The 21,150-nt window shown below is 40.5% G+C and overlaps 1 protein-coding gene across 7 annotated transcripts in view; it reads left to right on the top strand.

Annotated features, from left to right (window-relative positions):
* Positions 1-20,605, top strand: part of MIA2 (MIA SH3 domain ER export factor 2) — a 63,473-nt gene extending 42,868 nt beyond the window's left edge. For 6 of the 7 annotated variants that reach the window (XM_060263241.1, XM_060263244.1, XM_060263242.1 and 3 more), the window contains 14 exons: positions 1,116-1,162; positions 1,795-1,885; positions 6,992-7,130; positions 7,752-7,853; positions 8,135-8,195; positions 10,524-10,559; positions 11,744-11,811; positions 13,438-13,520; positions 13,869-13,997; positions 15,925-16,083; positions 16,508-16,639; positions 17,563-17,636; positions 18,673-18,907; positions 20,089-20,605. In XM_060263241.1, coding sequence (XP_060119224.1) covers positions 1,116-1,162; positions 1,795-1,885; positions 6,992-7,130; positions 7,752-7,853; positions 8,135-8,195; positions 10,524-10,559; positions 11,744-11,811; positions 13,438-13,520; positions 13,869-13,997; positions 15,925-16,083; positions 16,508-16,639; positions 17,563-17,636; positions 18,673-18,907; positions 20,089-20,261 — 1,529 coding nt within the window. In that variant the 3' untranslated portion in view covers positions 20,262-20,605. The remainder of the gene's footprint in view (positions 1-1,115; positions 1,163-1,794; positions 1,886-6,991; positions 7,131-7,751; positions 7,854-8,134; positions 8,196-10,523; positions 10,560-11,743; positions 11,812-13,437; positions 13,521-13,868; positions 13,998-15,924; positions 16,084-16,507; positions 16,640-17,562; positions 17,637-18,672; positions 18,908-20,088) is intronic. The other variant, XM_060263243.1, reaches the window with a different exon arrangement.
* Positions 20,606-21,150: the final 545 nt, after the last annotated feature.

The raw sequence follows: 21,150 nt of genomic DNA, 5'->3' as shown, positions 1-21,150 counted from the left end.
GATTGCCAAATGAGGTCTTTCTGTACTCTCTTTGCTGCCCATCAAGATTGCTTGCCAAGCAGTACTGTTTCATAGGGGCTTTAACTGATTTATTAGTTTTATTGTACACTTTGTGATAGGATAACTTCTTTTGTGTATGGAAGTCTCTTATTTTAGATGGATTTTATGGTATGAGATTTTGCATGTAAGGTCTACAAATATTGTAAATAAATTAAGATTGATGCCTTGCACAGCTGTTATTGAACTTTAAAATGGAGACTTGTGATCTTCATGTAATTTAGTTTGCCCTTACTAAGATTGGTTTCAAATGGGTGTTTGCATGAGGAAAAGTGTACAGTTAAAAATCAAACTGAATAAGACTGCCCCTGTCTAGTTGTAAAGCTTGTCAGAAAAACTGATTTGATAACAGGTGCTAAATTCAGTCTTGCTTTAATCTGAGTATTATAAGTAACAGGAAGATGAATAAGACTATTTCTAACTCCCTAGAGTTTTCTGGGTGAGAGATGTCTCTTCTGCCCCTCCCTTGGATTTCTTAAATAGAGAACAGTCAGCTTGTAATGGGGCAAAATGAATCTCTAAAGTATAGAACTAATGTAGCAGGTAAATAACGAAGCCCCACACATTGCTTGGTTTGAAGTGAGGTATTTTACTTTGACATCAAAGTAGAACTTGTCAGCATAAGCTCAAAATGACTAAGTTAAAATCATCAGCCTTCTGACCATTTTTATTCATCCCCAAAACAACCAGACAAACCCCCTCTTATCTAATTCAAATGCTCCACCTCCTGCTTTCCTTCCAGTAATTTCTTGTAGTTTTCCCCTGCTCTGTCCCTCTGCTTATCAGCAAGAAGCTCCTTCTCTGCGGAGCCCCTGTTATCTTGGATTCACACCCTTAGCCTGTCTGGTTTTAACAGTTTAGCAGAAGCTCCTCTGAGGGGCCTCTTAACAGTCACTCTAAATGTTGCATCAGACATTCTCTTTTGAAGGCACAACCATATTTTCAATTATTATTATTATTGAGGTACGGTATTCATTAATTATTCAGGGGTCCCTCTTCACTAACATTATTTTTGTTGTGATCTAACTGTTCTCCTTCCCCTTCTTTCTCATAACTAGGTGATCAAGACAAACGAACTGTAAGGAAGCTGATTTATGCTGCTAAGGTAATAATATTATGTTATTTTTTTAATTATTTGAAAACCTTTAGTGTTAAGAAAAAATAAGAAAATGTTCTATTTATACAGTCTTGCCGTTTTAGCTCATTGAAAGAATAAAAGCATGACAGTATATCAGTACATTGTTCATTTTTACACAGATAACTTGCTTTTAGAAATCACTTTTAAAAACCTACATTTGTATAGTGTGTGCGTGTGTGGGGGGCGTTTCAAAACAGTAATACTGGTCATAGTAATGGTCATACTGTTAAATTATAGAATGATGTATACCTTTTATGCTAAAGATGAAGTTACAATCTTATAATGGCCCAGATTAGATGATCCAAGTGGCCCAGTGGCACCAGGTGGAAACCATATGTATGGCTCAGCTAAATTATGCTGTTTTAATTGTTTTTAACTATTTATAGTTTATCTGATGTTTTAACTTTTGTTGTAATCTGTCCTGAGCCTATTTGTGGGGAGGGTGGAAATATAAATTGAAATAATAAATAAGATGTTATCTTGCATTAGATAAAAACTGTTGCAGCCAGAACAGAATGTATCCATTAAGAACAAAAATACACTGGTAGTTGCTCTTTAAATTATGATTGTACATGATTTGTCTTTTCTGATTAATATAGCTAAATGCTAGCCTAAAATCATTGGAAACGGAAAGAAATCAAATATACTCAAAGCTAACTGATGAAAACAAAGCAAAGGAGGAACTTGCAGGTAATTGTGAGTTTTTCTCCTAGATTTTAAATTGTTTATTTTTTTTAAAAAATCGCCTTTTCTCAGAGTGGTTTGTAAATAAAATATAAGAAGAGAAGCTGTCTGTTTTGCTGTGTATTCAGATTTATATAAAGTTTACCCTGATAACTTAATTCATTTAATTAGAAATTCCTAAAAGATGAGCTTATTCATCAATTTATGGAATATTGAGGGGGGTGTTTTTTAGTTCACATAGAAGCAAAGTCTCAGTTCTGAACTCAGAGCTGGATGAGTTTATGAACAGTATTGGATCATGAGCGTGATAGTTCTGCATCAGGAAGATTATTTCTCTCTTCTCTCCTGTCCTAAAATTTTGCATCTCTTTTCTTCAGGTAGCAGGCATAGCTGATACTAAAGAAAAGATTTGTAGAAGAAGATGGTTTGTGGCTACAATCACAAACAAATAATGCACTTTTAATCTGCTTTCAGTTCACTTCCCAACTGGATTTGACTGTGTGAACTGGCAAAATCCAGTTGGAAAGTGGATCGAAAGTGCGTTATTTTGTGTGTGATTGCAGGTTGTGATAGTTTGTTAGTAGGTGTCTTTGGGAAACACAGCAGATTTGTGCTGCTTTAGTCTAGCTGATTTCCATATTGGGGTTGAGCAAAAGATTATCCCTGAGACCAAGTTGGTAATCATGATTTTTGTTCCCCTTTAACACCTTTTTTCCTTTCTGTTTTGAGCAGTCTAGATTAATTTGTACTGGATTCAGATTGTATCAAATTGAAGGAGAATTAACTGTGGTTCTCTTACCTCTGAATGGGCAAACTATGGTTTGAGAACACCAAAGAAGTATCAGAACTTCTAGTTTGAAGTGGTTTTGTAAACAGAGCCGGCACGTTCATTAGGCAGCATGAGGAGGCTGCCTGGAGCGTGGCTCTGGGGGGAAAGGGTGCCAGTTTTGGCACTCCCGCCCACCCTCGCTTCCTCAGCAAGAGAAAAAGCTCGACAGCTGCCACAGGGCTTCCAGCCTCAACATGCATGAATGCTGTTCACTTACTGTCACTCTGTCCCTTGCTTTTGTGCTTCCAAGCACATATGTGAAGAGCAGAGTGACGGCGTGCGTGCATGCTGATGGCAGAAGCGGCTGCTGCCAAGCCTGCCGTTGCCAAGAAAACAAGGGGCAGCAGACAGCACCGGGTCTGGGGCACCAACCTTGCACCAGCTCCCCAGTGCTGGTACTGTTTGTAAAGTAATTTGTGTTAATTATGTTTGGAATGGTGTCCAGATAGTGGTAATAGTTGCTTCTCCTTCAAAGGCAGATATGCACTGAAGATGGGAAACAATGTATCAAGTTAAATGCAAAGTGTCTGTAAAATGATTACAGATGGGCAGCACTATACCATGGGTTGCCCATGGTGTGTTCGGAAATTGATGTTTGGAAGCCAAGTTTTAAACTCAAAATCACCATGGTTTAGTTGATGCCTGAACTAAGCTTTTTGTCCTGCAGATTGCCTTTGGCAGTGGCACATTTTGTTTACTCCTATTCTTACATTATGGATAATCCTGGCTATGTCATGAGTGGGCACTTCTAGACTTGCTAATTTCCAGATGGATTTTCAGTGTATCACATAGAACTTGGTGGTGGTTGGGATTCCTACAGAGAATGTGGTACTAGGTGGGCCTTGGCCTGGTCTTGCAAGGCTGTAATGACAGTCTTAAGCACGCATTGAGCAAGCATGCTTAATTGTTTAGAGCAGGGTTTCCCAAATTTTTCCCCTCCCTGACCTGGTTATTTTTATACTGCTCCTTCCTGGCCCAGTAAAATTTGGGGGTGGAGCCAGGAGACTTTGTGGGTGGAGCCGGGAGACAAGAAATGATATCTCCCCACCTGCTGGGGATACTGCAAAGGCAGACTATCTGCCACAGACATCCCATTTAAACATCTTGCTGGGGGTGTTTAAAAGGGGTGGGGAAGCTTGGAGTTCCCCTGCCTGGCGGGGAGACAGCAAAGGCAGGTGATCTCCTTCCCACCCCCTTTTAAAAGGGGGGGGGGAGCCCAGAGCTCCCTTTGCCATCTCCCTACCTGTCAGGGAGATGGCAAAGGCAGGCGATCTCCTCTCCCCCCCTTGTAAACACACTGGCGGGGTGTTTAAAAGCAAGGGGGGGGGGGAGCTCGAAGCTCCCTTTGCCATTTCCCTGCCTGGCAAGGAGACGGGAAAGGCAGGCGATCTCCCCCACCCCTTTTAAACACCCTGGCAGGGTGTTTAAAAGAGGGGGGGAAGCCCAGAGTTCCCTTTTGCCATCTCCCTGCGTTGCCAGGCAGGGAGATGGCAAAGGGAGCTCCGGGCTTCTCCCCCCTTTTAAACACCTGGGCGGGGTGTTTAAATGGGAGGAGGGGAGAAGATTGTCTGCCTTTCCTGTCTCCCAACGGGTGTTTAAATACATTATTTACAACTAAAATACATTATCAAAAATACGAGCCCTGTAGTATACTGACATGTTTTAAAATCTGCAAACTAAAATACATTATTCAAGTTCTCTAATCCGGCATTTCCCATCGGCAGGGTCGGGCCCCGGGCCCCTGACCTCTGGACTGCGGGGAGACTAACACGGGTGTTTAAATGGGGGGGGGGAGCCCGGGCGCTGTGTTAGTCTCCCCACGGCCCGGTGGTCGGAGGTCAGGGCCTGAGTCCTGATCCTGCCGATGGGAAATGCTGGTTTAGAGATCTTGAATAATGTATTTTAGTTTGTAGATTTTAAAACATGCCAGTATACTACAGGGCTCTTATTTTTGATAAAACAATATACCACGTAAGACTGTAGTTGGCTTATCCCTTTCAGTTAGATAGGGAATGGATGATCCTGTCATGGCTGTGTACCTAAACATTCTTTTTGATCTTATATGCACAGGACTATATAGGTTTGATCCCCTGGATCTATTCTGTCAGCATAGGCTTTTCCCCTCCATTATAAAGAGCTTTCAGTCACTAGCAGAACAGATCCTGGGGATCCGACCTTTTAAAATTTTGCTGAAAATTCTGCTGGGTGTCTTAAGTCTTACATAACCATGACTTTCTTACAATTACAGTTGTAATTTAGTTACTAGACTTTTACCCATATAGTCATGCTGGGAGCAAACTTGGCTCAGGTTGCAGTGCTGAGAGGCTTAGTGAAAGCAGCAGTCTGGACACTGGTGCTTATGGCTGTTTTTTGCTGGCTCAGTGGACATATGGACATATGAAGCTGCCTTATACTGAATCAGACCCTTGGTCAATCAAAGTCAGTATTGTCTACTCAGACTGGCAGCGGCTCTCCAGGGCCTCAAGCTAAGGTTTTTCACACCTATTTGCTTGGACCCTTATTTTGGAGATGCCAGGGATTGAACCTGGGACGCTCTGCTTCCCAAGCAGATGCTCTACCACTGAGCCACCGTCCCTCCCCTGCAGCCGGATACATGGATTGGTGGTTGAAATAAGGGCTGTATTGTTTGGCATCAATATCAACAACTACAATAATATTTCATGAGGTATGTACTTTTAGTAGTGATTTTATGCGTGTGCTCACCTACAAGCATGTCTGTGACTCTCCGCCCCCAAAGTTTAAACACATTTTTGCCATGAAGGATACCAGAGCATAGTTTTATCTGCATATCTTTGACAAATACCTGTGTATGGGGATGGGAAGGGATTTCAAATAATAAAAATAATAATAATAATAATAATTTTAAATTTATATCCCACTCTCCCCGCCAAAACAGGCTCAGGGCAGCTTACATGACATAAATACATCATTACAGTAATACAACAATAAAATTCATGGCATTTAAAAATACAATTACATTTAAAACAACATTTAAACTAATAATTTAAAACCACAATATGATATGGTGCTACAGTCTTGGTATATACATATAGACATAGTTTTCATGGCGATGATATAATGGTTCCACCTTAAAAGGCCAGCTGGAAGAGGATGGTCTTGCAGGCCCGACGGAACTGATTAAGGCTGCGCAGGGCCTGCACCTCTTCTGGTAGCTGATTCCACCAGTGGGGTGCTGTAATCGAGAAGGCCCACTCCCTTGTCGCTTTTAGTTTGGCCTTCTTTGGCCCAGGGATTTTTAGCAGATTTTGTGAGCTAGATCTCAGTACTCTCTGGGGAACATATGGGGAAAGACGGTCCCTAAGGTAGGCAGGTCCTCGGCCATATAGGGCTTTAAAGGTAATAACCAGCACCTTGTAACGAACTCAGTATGCAATTGGCAGCCAGTGCAGTTCCCGTAGCCTAGGCTGTATATGTTCCCACCTAGGGAGTCCCATTAACAGCCTGGCTGCCGTGTTCTGCACTAGTTGCAGTTTCCAGGTTCAGCACAGGGGCAGCCCCATGTAGAGGGCATTACAGTAGTCTAACCTCGAGGTGACCATTGCATGGATCACTGTTGTCAGATCATCACGCTCCAGGAAGGGAGCCAACTGCCTCGCCCGCCTAAGAAGAAAAAAGGCGGATGTAGCAGTGGCTGCTATCTGGGCTTCCATTGTCAGAGAAGACTCCAGTAGCGCCCCCAGGCTCTTGACCCTGCGCACTGCTTTCAGTGGCGCACCATCAAAAGCTGGTAGGGGAATTTCCCCTCCCAGACCACCATGGCCCAGGCAAAGGACCTCTGTCTTCGCTGGATTCAACTTCAACCCACTCAGCCTAAGCCAACCTGCCACGGCTTGCAACGCCAGGTCCAGATTTTCAGGGACATCGTCAGTCCGGCCTTCCATCAATAGATAGAGCTGGGTGTCATCAGCGTACTGGTGGCAACCCAACCCATATCTCCGGGCAATCTGGGCAAGGGGGCGCATGTAGATGTTAAACAACATTGGGGAGAGGACTGCCCCCTGAGGCACCCCACAATTAAGTAGGTGTCTCTGGGATAGTTCTCCCCCAATCGCCACTCTTTGTCCCCGACCATCAAGGAAAGAGGAAAGCCTCCTGGAGTTATATGGCTCAGTCAGTTTTAAATATACTCAGAGCTAAATCACCATTATAATAAAGTGCTATAACTAAAGTCATACCAGTAAATTCTTTATTCTGTGGTTTGATCATAATAATTATTTGGCAATTAACTCTAATCCTGATAGAACGCATTGAAAATCTACAAAGGGAACATGTCACGTTGCAGTCAGAAAAGAGAAATTTTGAAAGTGAAGTTCAAAAGCTTCAGCAAAAACTAAAAGTCATGACAGAGCTGTATCAAGAAAATGAAATGAACCTCCACAGGTACTGATGTTTGTGGATTCTTGGCTTAGCTGGTTAACTTTTTCTGAGATTATTGAATCTGTATTTTTGAATTTTCAGTCAGTTGTGGCATTTGTGCCATTTAAAATTGTCAGATGACTTTACCATTTGTGGGTTTATGTTAGCATTGGAACTTCATGTCTCAGTTCTGTGGACTGCTCTGTCACAATTTGTACCAGTCGGAGCTTCTGAGATATCTTAAAAGCCAGCCCCATGTATAGAATGTGTGCAGATGTGTTAGTAAGGATCTCTTTAAATATGGTTGGTTTTTTTTCCAGCATTGCTACTGCAGTCATTGCATTTTTCAAGGAATATTAACAAGCTATTCTTACAAGCTAATGCTATGCATGCTGGCTCAGGTATCAGTGGGACTTGCTGTACAACACTGCAGCCTTGGATTGATTGAAGATTATAATATTTTTTATTAATGCCCACACTGTTTACAGTTAATAATGAGACAATATGGAAATATGTAGACAACGGGACACTCCATTTTGTTTTGCCAGAATAATTTCTAATGGTTGATGTAGTGGTTAACTTAGAGAACTAGAAAACAGTGGACTGTGACTGACTATGGATTGTTCTATCTCTTTTTTTGGTAAGAAAATTAACTGTAGAAGAAAAAGAACGTCTGCAAAAAGAAGAGAAACTTTCTAAAGCTGATGAAAAGATTAATCATGCTGCTGAAGAACTGGCCACCTACCGGTAAAAATAGATTTTGTTTCTGCCTTCCTCTATAGAATACACATTAAAACTTTGAACTTGATATGATAAGATACAGGAAATGTATAAGTTTTGTACTGGTGGACATCTCATATAATCAGTGGCCCACTTTTGCCTTCTGTAGGGTTTTGCCTTTTCTGTTAATTAGTTTGATATTAACTGATTTTCCCTGCGCTTTTCTTGAGAGCTTTGATGATGATGATCCTTTTTATAAAATGCGGGTTGTGCAAAATGAACCTCTGTGTGTAATGATTCCATTTCAGACAACGGGCAAAAGATCTAGAAGATGAGCTGGAAAGAACAGTTCGCTCTTTCCAGAATCAGGTATGTATATTTTGCTTGCTTAACTGAGATGTAATGTTTTCAGCTGCAGAAGATCTTCCAGCTTAGTGCTCCCCTTAATGCCCAGTTTATAGCACATGGTTGGCCAGGTTTCCTGTAATTAATTTCCATTGATTTACATCATAATATTCATGCTGTAAATTGTTGTCCTTACAACATGAGGTGAGGGATATTTACTCAAAAAGAAATCCCATAGTGTTCAGAGGGACTTATTTCCAAGTAAGTATGAACTGAATTGCAACCTTAGCTTTTTTTCTTAATAAACAGTATTGCTAAAATTAGTTATGCATTGTCTTACTTAAGGACTTAACTAAGCCTACCTAAGCAGAACATACTGTAGATATAATTTAATATGGGTCTTCATTACCAGAAAGTGATGGACCAATAACATCTATGACAACCCTATCCCCTTCCCTCCCTCAGAGGCAAGATTTTCTCTCTGTCTTTCTTTCCCTATACTGACTGAGCCGCCCTGGTAATATTTTTTTTTCTTCTTTGCTGAAGAACTCTGGCTGTCCCACCCTGTCATAGTACACTTTTTAGGCTGTTGGCTCAGCCCAGGAACTGAGGGAAGGATCAGGAGCCTGCTTTAACTTAACTGTAAGATCGAACTGTTCAAACTCGCTTTCAGCGGTTAAGGGGAGGTGACTATTATTCCATAGCACCAACCATCTCACTGAACAAACATAAATGAAACTAGAAACATCTGAATAACTAGGACATCAGTGTGCATCTTGGACTTTTAATGACTATAAAATGGAAATGATTTTATTGTATATTTTGTTTTTAATATTTTATGTTGTTTTTATTTGTTGTTAGTCGCCCTGAGCCCATCAGGGGAGGGTGGGATATAAATGGAATTAAATGGCACTCAAGGAGTTCTGAAATTCAAAAATAACAAAATATTTCAGCATAGAAGGGAAAGGTTAGGCAAAATTAGGGGTTGAAATTTCTGTGATAAAACCAGTACAGAAGCAGACTTCAGTTCTTATGTTTCAGGCTAATGAGAGTTTCTTGAGTATTCTCTGATCTTTTAATTTCCAGAAGGCTGATATACTCTTTTCCTTCTCTTGAAACACCAGTACTTGTCTTGAGTTTTTAACTGATTCTTTAGGTCTCCAAAGGCAGCCTCTAACTACACCAGACCAGAGATCTCTGCACTCTTCAGAGCTAACTCCCTGTTTGATTGGGTAGGGAATCTCCTTCTCTCTCTAGAAGATCTCTTCCCTTTCCTTGGCCTGAAAGGGAGTTGTCTACTTCTCAGACTTCCTTGCCAACTTTCCCCCAGTTCTTCTGTCTATGTTTTCACCTAAGGCTGAATTCCAAAACTGTCAGTACTCAACTCATCTCAGCAACGACTGAAATCAGACTGAACTCAGTCAAGGCAGAAATCTGACTGACTTCCTCCTCAGCAGGCAGCTCTCTCCAGACTTTATCTGCTCAGCTGATGCTAACCAATCAGATGGCTTGGAGTAGCCTGTCACTGAAGGCCCTCTGCTTCTGTGAAGAATTAACCCTTCACAGGCTTTCAGTTGTTTGTGCAGCACTTCTAAGCTTTTAAAAAGTGCAGTCCATCACAGCATCTTTGAGGAAATCCCAAGTACCCACTATTTGCAGGCCTTTCTTGCCTCTTTGTGGAAACATCCATAGCTAGCTCAAGCCCATCAAAGATGGCATATGGGAACAATAATGCCTGCATTTCTCCATCTACAGTGTTCCTTCTCCCTAGATTTAGAGGCACGTAGTGGTGGTGGGGAACCTGCCAGTTTTTACTCGCAGGCTCTGTAGCTCTGTTGCATATTGGACTCTTTCACTGGTTTGAATTTCAGAATGTGTGAAAACCTTTGCTGAACTCTGCAAATAGGAGGGAGAGAGTGGGGAAAAATCAAGCTGAATGATAAAAGGTGAGATAGAGAGACGGGTGTTCAGAGAAACCTTTGCTGTCAGAAGGAAGATGGGCACTACAGGGCACAAGTGGTGCAGAGATCGCTGTGAGGAGGAATAGTTGAGCAGTGAGGGATGCAGTGAAAGGACAGGCAAACAAGTTAAAGGGGAGAAAGAGATGAGGGAACAGAGGAAAACACTGGGGAGAGAGTGTCAGAGTTGGCCTGTAGTAGTACAATGCACTCTGATTCAAACAGACAAATGGGCTTATTGTGCATGTTTGAAAAAAGAGAGAACAGGGTTAAATATGCTTCAGTATCTTGCCACAATGAAAGTGGCAGGGCAACAACCCTAGTGAATGAAAAGATAGAAGTGGAATGATTTGGGCTTGGCATTGCTGATCTAATAAGTAATTTTCTTTAACAGATTATGTCGCATGAGAAGAAAGCTCATGACAACTGGGTAAGTTACAAGTACTAACACTCTTGAATCTTTCTTATATGTGTTCTGCTTACTATTGTCGTGCTTGTTCCTGTGTACCACAAGCATCCATAAACAACCCACAACTGCCTTTTTAGATTCTAGGATTACATGCTAATGGAAGCTTTAGTCTTAATTTCTAGGTTTTGTGAAGCTTGCTGCAAATCCTGATGGTTGCTTGCTGTTCATTTAATGGTTTGAATTGTTGACTAAAACGCTAGCAATCTTTGTTGTGCTATAGTTAACAGTGTCTTTCCTTTTCACGTGATAAAAAAATGTCTTTCAAAGCCAGGTGCTATAGTTCTATGGTACTTGGGTAGCAGGAAGAGGATTCAGGTGCAGGGAGAACAATAACACTCAACACAGCTGCAGTTGTGTTTTGGAATAGCTGTTACACTTCGCAGGAGCACATTCGGGGGTGGGGGGGATGAGAATGGAGAGGAGAACAAGGCTTCCCAAGGAGCTTAGTGAAAAACTCTAGGGTCAGAGTACCAGTGTGGATTTGCCCAGGCAGAAGGGGTGAAATCTGGGCAGCTTTGCTTCATTTGCTTAATAGAGAACACCTCTGAAGCTATTGCAGCTGCTGCAGGGGGTAGAATGTAAAAATAAGTCCTTCAGATCCAGTGTCCTTTACAATATTTAGCTTTACTCATTTGCTTCAATGCCATTTTGATAAATGTTTTGGCTGTTCTTTGATGTTACCCCACAGTAAAGACTGTCTGTCCTGTGTTAACTTTGCATTTGGTGGAACAACATGTTACTGCAAACCCAATCTTTCAGTCAGAACAAAACAAAACAAAAAATTCATTCCACTGTTATAAGGTACTTCAAATGTATTGAAATTTTTTCAATTAGAAGGTATGTCCAGATGGCAGTTTCCCCCACAGCTGTATTAATATAGTAGCAGTGAAAATAGAAGTGGAGGGAAAAGATATTAGCTATCATTGAGGGTTTTATTCAACATTCACTCTTTTGGACTACAAAATTTTGGGTTGTGATAGTTGCCCATGATCTAGTCATGTGTGTGAACTGGATGTTTAATTTTTAGTGGCATTTGCTGTTGGAGGGGTGCTTCTCATACACTGCTTATGTTTGCAAAAAGGTTTACAAATGGTTTGTTTATCATTCCTTAAAAAAAGTATTTGATGATCATTTTCTTCTTAAAGCTAACAGCCCGCGCAACTGAAAGATTCCTCAATGATATAAAGAAGGAAAATTTGCATTGTAGACAAGAGTAAGTACTGCATTACCTTGTGCATGCTTTTAGGATTGGAAAGTCAATTTGTAAAACAAAAACACACACTCTTAACGTGTTCCATAACTGGCACCTTTCCTTAGCCCCATTGGCATGAGTATATAGTGGTACCAACAATCATTGCTTGTTCTGTGATGAGCCTTTAATTAACTTTACTCAAATGTAAATTTATCAGAAAAGAGAAGTTCTGGAAAATGGTTGCCATAATGCTGTCACATGGTATTAGACACAAGGTTTTCTGCACCAGAACTACTCCTATTAAATGTTGTGGTATCTTTTCCAAAACAGTTGTGTGTGCTTGTTTTATACATAGTATCAGCAGTTTAGTTTTAGAGGGAAGCCATGTTGGTCTGCAGTTGAAAAGCTAGATTCAAGTCAACTAGCACCTTAGAGACTGACAAAAATTTTGGTGAACAAGTTTTCAAGAGTTAAAGCTCCCTTTGTCAGATATAAGTTGGAATGAAGATTCCTGAGACCCTGTATCCCTGTCAGAAAGTGGGAGGGGAGTTGCAAAGAAGAGACTCAGGATGCAGAGGAACAATGTAAAATGTCATCAGCTTGATTAGAGCAGGGAAGAAATGCCAGGGGCAGAAAATTAGCATCTGTGGTGAAATAAGAATCCTGTTGGTCTCTAGGGTACTACTGGACTCAATTCTAGCTTACGTTAAGATATTTATTTGCCAAGATGAATTCGGTGAATTTGCCACCTCTTGCTTTTGCACTGATGTCAAGTGCAGTGGAACAAGAGCTCCATGGATGCAAAAGTGGTATGGGAATACAATTACACTTCTTTCCCTCTTTCACTGCAGCCCCCACTTTTACATTGCAGTCTTTTGTCTGCTGGGCTCCTATGACTGTAGCCATTTCTTTTCAGGGACTGCAAAGATCTGCTGTGGGAAAATGAAAGGCAGGGAAAATCTGCCTCAGGGCCAAACTGGACGTGATGGCATCCTTGGGTTTGACCCAAGGAAGCTGCTGCCAATTTAAAATCTATTGGGGTGGTTTAAAAATGCCTCAAGGGCCTGATCCTGCTTGAACCCCCAGCTTGGTGGGATGAAGTGCTCTTTTCCCCCCACCTGCACTGTTGCAGTTGTTGAAACAGCTGCACATCCCTCCCCCATAGCTGCTTCAGTACTTGAAACAGTTCAGGGGGTGAGAGAACAAGAGCACCGCATCTTGCTGTGCTGCAGACCCAGTCATGTTCAGGCTCTTGCAACATTTTAATTAATTACTTTAATTGCCTCAGCAACAGCATCCATGGGCCAGATCCAGAGATACTTTCCAGTTTAGCCTCTCAGTGAGCATCTTCCATTTGTGCAGCTGTAGCGTCAGACACAATGTGAGAACAATAATTTCTCTGTATTCTTGGTATGGCAACAACATAATGGCTTGAAAGCCGTTTTACCACAGGCTTATTTTGTGGCATAAGGAATTTTAGGCGCAGCTTATTAGCATTATATTTATATAGTCCTTTATGAATTTCTATTAGTCTTCATAATTTGTTTCATTAACAGATGTTATCTTGCATGAGCTTAAAAATTGATTCTTAGGAAGAAATATGAACAGATTTCATTGTATTTTAAAACACTCTTGTTCTTTCTTTAGATTAACAGAAGCAGAAATTAAATGTGATCTTTTGGAAAAAGATCCTTATGCTTTCCATGTTCCAATCAGAGCCTTTGGCAGAGGTATAGTACTTTTTAAAATGTGTGTCATATTGTAGTCTAAAGAAATCCTGACTCACTTTGCAGAAATATTTACTGAAAGTATAGCTGGTTCTGTATGTATGCAAGATAAGCAGTTCATTGAGTTGAAGCAGAGAATAAATTTATTTTGATATCAAGTTACACTTATGTCCTTTAAATCTGAAGCATCACTCCAGTCATTCCCAAAAGTGGTTTTCATACCAGAAAAGATGATAAATCTTGTGTTACAAGTTAGTTTTAAACAGGATCTGCGGTGAGATATAAGTAGTTATATATACACCTTTTAACGCTAACCTTGTGAATTTTAGTATTTTTTTTTAATTATTCCAGAGCAATCCCCATATGGACCCTCACCAATGGGCAGACCTTCATCTGAAACAAGAGCTTTTCTTTCCCCCCCAACCTTATTGGAGGGTCCTTTAAGACTTTCACCTGTGCTTCCAGGTGGAGGAGGAAGAGGTACAATTCTTAAATTTAAAAAATTAACTTTTATGAATTCTCTTTCCTCTTAGTCTATCCCTCCTTTCTTATTAATGATTTCTGAAAATATACACTAAAAGGACCCTTTTAAGTTTATTTGTATAAATGCCCAGTTGTTTGCATCAGCAACAGAATACCTTCGGGGAATATATTTATTAAAGATAGTTTGCATTAAAAACTGAGTTGGAGCCAAAGTTATCTTTCTCATGGATGTGGTACCTCCTCACAAAAGGCTATTGTAAATCCTTTATGTGAGAGCTTTCTATAAAAAAATAAAATGAGTTCCAAAGAGATTTGTCCACTTACGCAACAACATGCCGAAGTACAAAAACTGCTGTAATGTTGTGTGATGTTCCACTGCTAGCGCTTGTGCAAGATTTGTTGGAAAGTGGTAGCATTATTTTTCCTTCCACTTTATAGCTGTTGGATCCAAAGTTGTATTTTAGAAGCCCAAATTAACAACCTGCTTTAGACTGTGTTTTTGTTTTAGTTTGAAGAATATCTAAGGGATTAGTATGTGCTTGGTCAGGGGAGGGGCTTGTAGGTGATGCAAAAGACCTCTACCTGAGACCCCTGGGAAGATGCTTCCAGTCAGAATAGACAAGGCTGACCTTGACAGGCCGGTGGTCTGATTCATTATAAGGCAGCTTTGTGTGTCCATGTGAGGCCTTGGAATCTGGGAACCAATACAAATTGGGTGGATGCCTAAAACAAAACAAAAATCCCAAATGTTTTAAACTTTTTTAACAAGCTTGTTTTTTAAAAGCCAGAAATCAACCATTCATGTAATAATAAAAAAAACCAATGGTTCCTTTAAAGCTAAAGAAGTAAGATGAAAGTAGGACTTTTATTTGTAGCAAGAATGCCTAAATAGAAGAAACAGTTTAGTTTAAGTGATTAAAATGGACAGAATGTGGTGAATGGTCTCAGCAGTTTGTTCCTTTTGTCAGAGGCTGGAAGAAGCTTTAGTCTCTGACTTTAACATACCACTAGTACGCTGCTGCTATTGTTCAGAGTCCAAGCTTGTACAGCTCTAGCAACATAGGTAAGAAGAATGAGCCATAGTTTAAAAAGATGCCACATTTCCTGAATACTGATTAAATACTGAGACCCATTCTAATGAAGCAAATACCTCTACTGCATCTTTATCAGTTATTTATTACAGTATTTTTAATCTATATATATTCTTTTAATTTGGGGGAATTTCTCTAATCTCTTTCAGCTGTTTTCTCTCTTTAAAAATGCAACTCTTGGCAGTGACTTAAGGGGAAACAATTGAATTTTATAGTCTTTCTCCAAGCTACTGGGGGAGGGAGGGGGAGCAGGTGAGGGCTCTGAGAAAATAATCTTTGCCAGATTATTACAAGTGTTGATTAGGTTTTAACATTCTTTCTTTCTTTACTCAGTGAGAGAGATCTGAATATAATGTAGACTTTGTTTCAATCCCACCCCCACCCCCTTGAAGCAGATATAGTACTTGTGGCTGAGCACTTGCACTCCCGCTGGAAAGACTGTGGTACTAAAGTTCACCAAGGGAAGGGGCTTCTGGGGCCATGTTTCTTTCCTCCCATTTCTTACAATGGGGTTGCCAGCTCAGGGTTGGGGAATACCTGAAGATCTCTGGGGTGAAGCCTGAGGAAGGCGGGGCTTAGAGAGGGGAGGGATTTCAATGGAATATAATGCCATAGAGTCTACCTTCCAAAGTGGCCATTTTATCCAGGTGAACTGATCGCTGTCTCATGGACATCAGTTGTAATCCCAGAAGACTTCCAGCCACCACCTGGAGGGTTGGTGACCCTACTTGCCGACAAGTTTAAAGGTCATGGTTTTGGTGCTTTTGCAGGCTCAATGAAAAGTTTTCAGTATCTCCAGCCAGTAAATTCATTTCTTAACTTAATTGATTTAGGATCAAGAGGACCAGGGAATTCTGGCATATATGAGGCGGGTAATGAAAGAGAAGAGCTGAGTTCTGACAGGTTATCTAATCCTCACAGACCACCTTCAGACAGTGGTTCTTTGTCACCTCCATGGGACAGAGATCGCAGGATAATGCCTATTCCACCAGGTAACTAAATATGGCATATTCTTCATTGTGAGACATACCTATTTCTGAAAGTGCTGCTGCAAGTTAAAATGGAACCTTGCTTTGATCTCCATTGCTGCAGCACTGGACTCTCCAGGCATAAGGGTTTCTTGCTTTCTTTTTTTGGTATGTGTAAAAATAGGACTGTGGGTAGATTTAAAAAAATTCTAATAGCTCTGCTCCAGGACTCCATCATATTTTGGGGGTGGTGGAAGATTTCTTTACGTGAGAGTTAAATGTCAGATTTCCATTGAGAATAGGTGCTGTTTATATTCCTCATGCCTTAATGTTAAGCATTTCATAACACAAGGAATGCCAGATAAATCAGGCTGGCAGGCATTGTTTGTTGGTCTAATGGACTTTTAGAACTAATCCACTAAATAAAGCACATTTTATTGAATTGTAGGTCAGCCGTATAATGACCAATCTCTTCCCCCTCAAAGACAAGAGAGATTTTATCCCAACCCTCCAAACTCTGGAAGGCTTTCAGGACCAGCAGAGCTAAGAAGTTACAATATGCATTCTTTTGATAAAGCAGGTAGGAATTGCTGCCTTTATGTGCCTTCATGAAAGAATTTATTATGAAATTGCTTAATCCTTTAGAGTAGTTAGAACAAGAAATCCAGGCATTCAGCAGTTTTAGTACTTTCTGTTCTCTGGTAGTAACAAACCAAAACCAATGCCAATAATGATAAATATAATGAAATTAATGTATTTTGCTGTGCGTAGTGCAAGCTGTAACCCATAATTATAAAACAAAAAAGATGTATTAAAAGTTTAGGAAACATTTCCTGGTTTTTTGCAATTCGACTAATAAGCTTTGCTTAACATAAGTAACATTATTGCTAAATGTAAGTAATTCATCCCCATGTCAGCTGAGGTCACATCTGAAGAAAATTTTCATGCATACTAGAAAAAAATCCTTTCACCCCCCCATTGTATCTCAAAGATGGTTGAAGCATTGATGCAGACTTTGACACAAGTTTTGCCAATGTCATTCATCATTCTCTGCAATCAGTATAGCACTTACATAATACTGTGTTGTGTGCACAGTGTTTATTTCAAATAATAAAATGTGGTTTTTGGACTTCATCTACAACAGCATATTGTGGTCTTAAAATATGTTTAACCTTGGTAAAACAGCGGTTCAAATATAGAAACCGTTTGAAACAATTAGAAACATTGATGTATACTAGCAAACTGTATTAATTAATGTGCTAAAACATGGTGTTAAAGCATGTGATGAGGCAGATTCTGTCTCACACAAGCTTCTGCCGCAACAAATGTTTTGGTCTTTAAAGTGCTACAAGACTTGGCTAGTTTAGCTGCAGCTAAGCAGACTTATGCAGCTCTGCACCCTGTGGAATTTGTCATAACAGCCAGTCTTCCTACTATGTGGCAGAAATGTACATGAAAGGTTGTGTAATGTTAAAATTAATACTATTTTTTCCTCTTGTCCAGATGGACACATATCTGAGAACAACTCAAGAATGGACTTGAGTGGAAATGGAATGAAAGATAATCCCAACGATAGTGTGAGTAGGAATTTGAAAGATTATTCTCCTTTGCCACAGTACTGTTTGCTGTATTGTAACAATTATCTTGTGGACACCTCCACATACTGAACACACATTACCTTTGATGAGGTTTGCCCATCTGGCTTGGAAAATTTCTGGAGATTTGGGGGTGATGTCTGAGGAGGGGCTCCAATTTCTCCTAGACTTGAGTCCACCCTCCAGAGTTGCTGTTTTCTCCAGGGGAGATTGAATTCTGTATTCTGGAGATTAGTTGCAGTTCCAGAATTCCAGGTCCCATCTGAAGGCTGGAACCCTACCAGTGATTATAGGTGAATAACTAAAACATGAACGAGCAAGAGTGCAGAAAGGTTACATAAGCAAAATGCCATCCGGAAAATGACTGGGCTGTATTTTCCACACATGGATGACATTGTCATGTTTTGATGAGACCAGTTTTTAATTAGCATGCCACTATTCAGGTATCATAAATAAATCTGTTTGTTCATGAGGAGAATGAGCCTCAAACTTATCTGGTCCTTCCTGCACATCCTGAGGTGCTATTGAAGATTTTCTAATTCTAATACCATAAAAAGAATCTGTTAGATGGGACCAACGGTTCTTCTAGTCCAGCATACTGCTTCACACAGCAACCAACCTTGGTTTGTTTGGACTTCTGAATTTATTCATCTTTAAAAAGTTGGGGATTGTTTCTTTCTCAGTAACTTGGATTGTAAACCACAGCCTGATTTAGAATCCCCGTTACTGAGAGAAAAATCAAACCCCAGTGGGTTTAAGGCAGTGAAATTCAGAAATCTCAGCAAACTGAACCAGTTGAGCATGCCAAGAGAGGAAGGGATGGAGGGGCATTGCTTCTGATCATCTTTTTTCCTTCCATCTTAATGCAGTCTTGGAATCTTGGAGCAGTTCATTCGTGTAGGCTCATTTTTCTTGGTTTGGGTTGGGCTACTGCTTTTATCTACCTCTGTGACACAGTGTCTTGAAAAAAACAACCTTACTTCCAAAACGCAATGTGTCCCTTCTTGTTGTTCCACAGAATATGCCCAATGTGGCAGATCGTCCTGTTGCACTTGAAGGTGAAACCTTTGGTCCTGGAGTTGTGCCTCCTCCCTCTTTCCCTTTACTGAGAGCTCCCCTAATGCCAATGGATCCACGGGGGCCTTTCATAAGAAGAGGCCCTCCTTTTCCACCAGTGCCTCCTAGTGGTGGATATGGACCTCGTGAATATTTTCCAAGAGATTTTGCCAGTCTGCCACGTCCTCCACTGCCAAGTAAGTATTGGCTCCACTTAACGTTGTATTTTCTAACAGTTTGGTGTAGTGGTTAAGTGTGCGGACTCTTATCTGGGAGAACCGGGTTTGATTCCCCACTCCTCCACTTGCACCTGCTGGAATGGCCTTGGGTCAGCCATAGCTCTGGCAGAGGTTGTCCTTGAAATGGCAGCTGCTGTGAGAGCCCTCTCAGCCCCACCCACCTCACAGGGTGTCTGTTGTGGGGGGAGAAGATATGGGAGATTGTAAGCCGCTCTGAGTCTCTAATTCAGGGAGAAGGGCGGGGTATAAATCTGCAATTCTTCTTCTTCTTCTAACTAAAGTCATTCAATCATTGTATCAGAACATGTTAATTTTGAATAGGAGGTGGGTAATGGCAGGTACAGGAGGGAATTATTGGGGCTTTAGTCAGTCATGGGTGGAAGAGTAAATTGAAAATCTTTTAAGGAAATGACTAAACTATTTTCAGTGTAAGTTATGACTTCAGTGGAGCTTCAGTGTATAATGGTTTATAGTCATGAAACTCATACCTAAGTTTAAAGGAAGTTGCTGGTTATAAATTATTTATCACACAAATCTGTTTCCATTCTCAAGCAGAGACCACATTTGCAAAGCAGGCCAAGCATTTTCACAGTTAGCAGGTTAAAAGAGGTCAGTGATAGAGGCTGGAATTTTAAATATTTGCTATTTATTTATTTTAGTATCACTTTTATCCTGCTCTTCTTCTAAAGAGCTCAGGGTGGCATACATCATTATCTCATCTGTTACCCTCACAGCAAAACTGTGAGGTAGGTTAGGCCAGCTTCGTAGCAGAAAGTGGCTTTGTATCCAGGTGTCCCAGATGTTGCTGTGATACTAGACCATCTTGGCCATTCTTCTTTGTGAATGTAGAATTCGCAGCAGACACTTAGGAGAACAAAATCCATAGTTATGGGAGGGGGTGTTACTGAAGCAGTCACTGGTCATTTTGCTTCCCCTCTCAGTATTCTTGTAGCACCATAGAGTGGTCTTAATGAGAAACAAGTTCTGCCATCCATGGCCTCCCTTTTTCCTCCCTGCTTAAAACTGCTACAGTTTAGAGTTAACATGCATGCCTATAGAGTCTGTCAGAAATTCGCTCCTTTGTTCTGAATAGAAAAAGATAATGGTTAATGAGGACTCTGACCATTCTTTTTCAACAGTGAGAACTCCGTTTCCATTGAGGCCTTTTTCTCAATATCCACCTCCAAGGGCTGGATTTTTTTCACCTCCTCCTCCACCACCACCTGATAACAGCAATGAACTGCCTGCTGGGTTAACACAGTTATCAGTTGCAGCCTCTACAGATCATCAAGAACCTCAACAGGAAACTTGACTCTTTTTAGAGTAATTCAGTGTCTCTTTTCTTGACTGATTATTTGCTGCTAAGTAACGGCTGTTTACTTAAGCAACTCTGTGTTACTGCTTAAATTGAAGTTTCATAGAATTATTCTCAGGAGAGTGTTCTGTAAATAATGGTTGAACTGTGAATAAATTTCCTTTGTACAGTAGCAATTTTAAATTATTTTTAATTTGTGAATGTAGATGTACAAATTTGTCCTACAAAAGATCACTCGGATGTTTCTGGCCATGTCTGGTCTCATAAGAAATAATTGCATGTGAAAAGAAAGGCTTAAAAGAAAAGGTAAATGTGAAAAAAATTAAAAGATTTGATAGTAAGTGGTGTGTTGGCTGCTTAACAAAATACATTGTTTCCTCCTTTGCATAAGTTTCAAAAGTAGACCTCATGGCATTCCTTTATAAATTACACACTTTTTCTTTGTCTATCTGCTGCGTTGGCCTCCGAATTTGGAACCTTTTCCCAGCAAGGAGTATATAAGGAAAATAGTAAGATTTAGTAAGTCTGGCTCCCTGGAAGCTACACATTCACTAGTGCTTTATGTGGCGCATGAAGAAGTATCACAGTTAACTGATGGCAAGGGTTTGAACCTCACAAGACTAAGAGTGCAACTCTCCTTTTCCCACAATGTATTTTCATGTGTATTTCTTACAAATTCATTGGGCATGGGCCAGTTATTTCATTGAATTGTTCAAAAGTGTTTGTGTATCTTTAATTACAAAAAAACCCTACCTGCATGACTACCTGCTTTTACTGCAGTAGTGCCTTACCACTTCAACTGTACTCCAAAATCTGCCCTTACATGGGAATAAAATGCTGAAGGTGGGCTACACATCTGAGGAAGATTATCTGCTCTGCCTGTATA

This window comes from Heteronotia binoei, chromosome 21, assembly GCF_032191835.1.
Source record: "Heteronotia binoei isolate CCM8104 ecotype False Entrance Well chromosome 21, APGP_CSIRO_Hbin_v1, whole genome shotgun sequence".
In the NCBI taxonomy this organism is placed as follows: domain Eukaryota; kingdom Metazoa; phylum Chordata; class Lepidosauria; order Squamata; family Gekkonidae; genus Heteronotia; species Heteronotia binoei.
The sequence above is the reverse complement of the archived record's forward strand: the minus strand, read 5'-3'. Positions and strand labels throughout refer to the sequence as shown.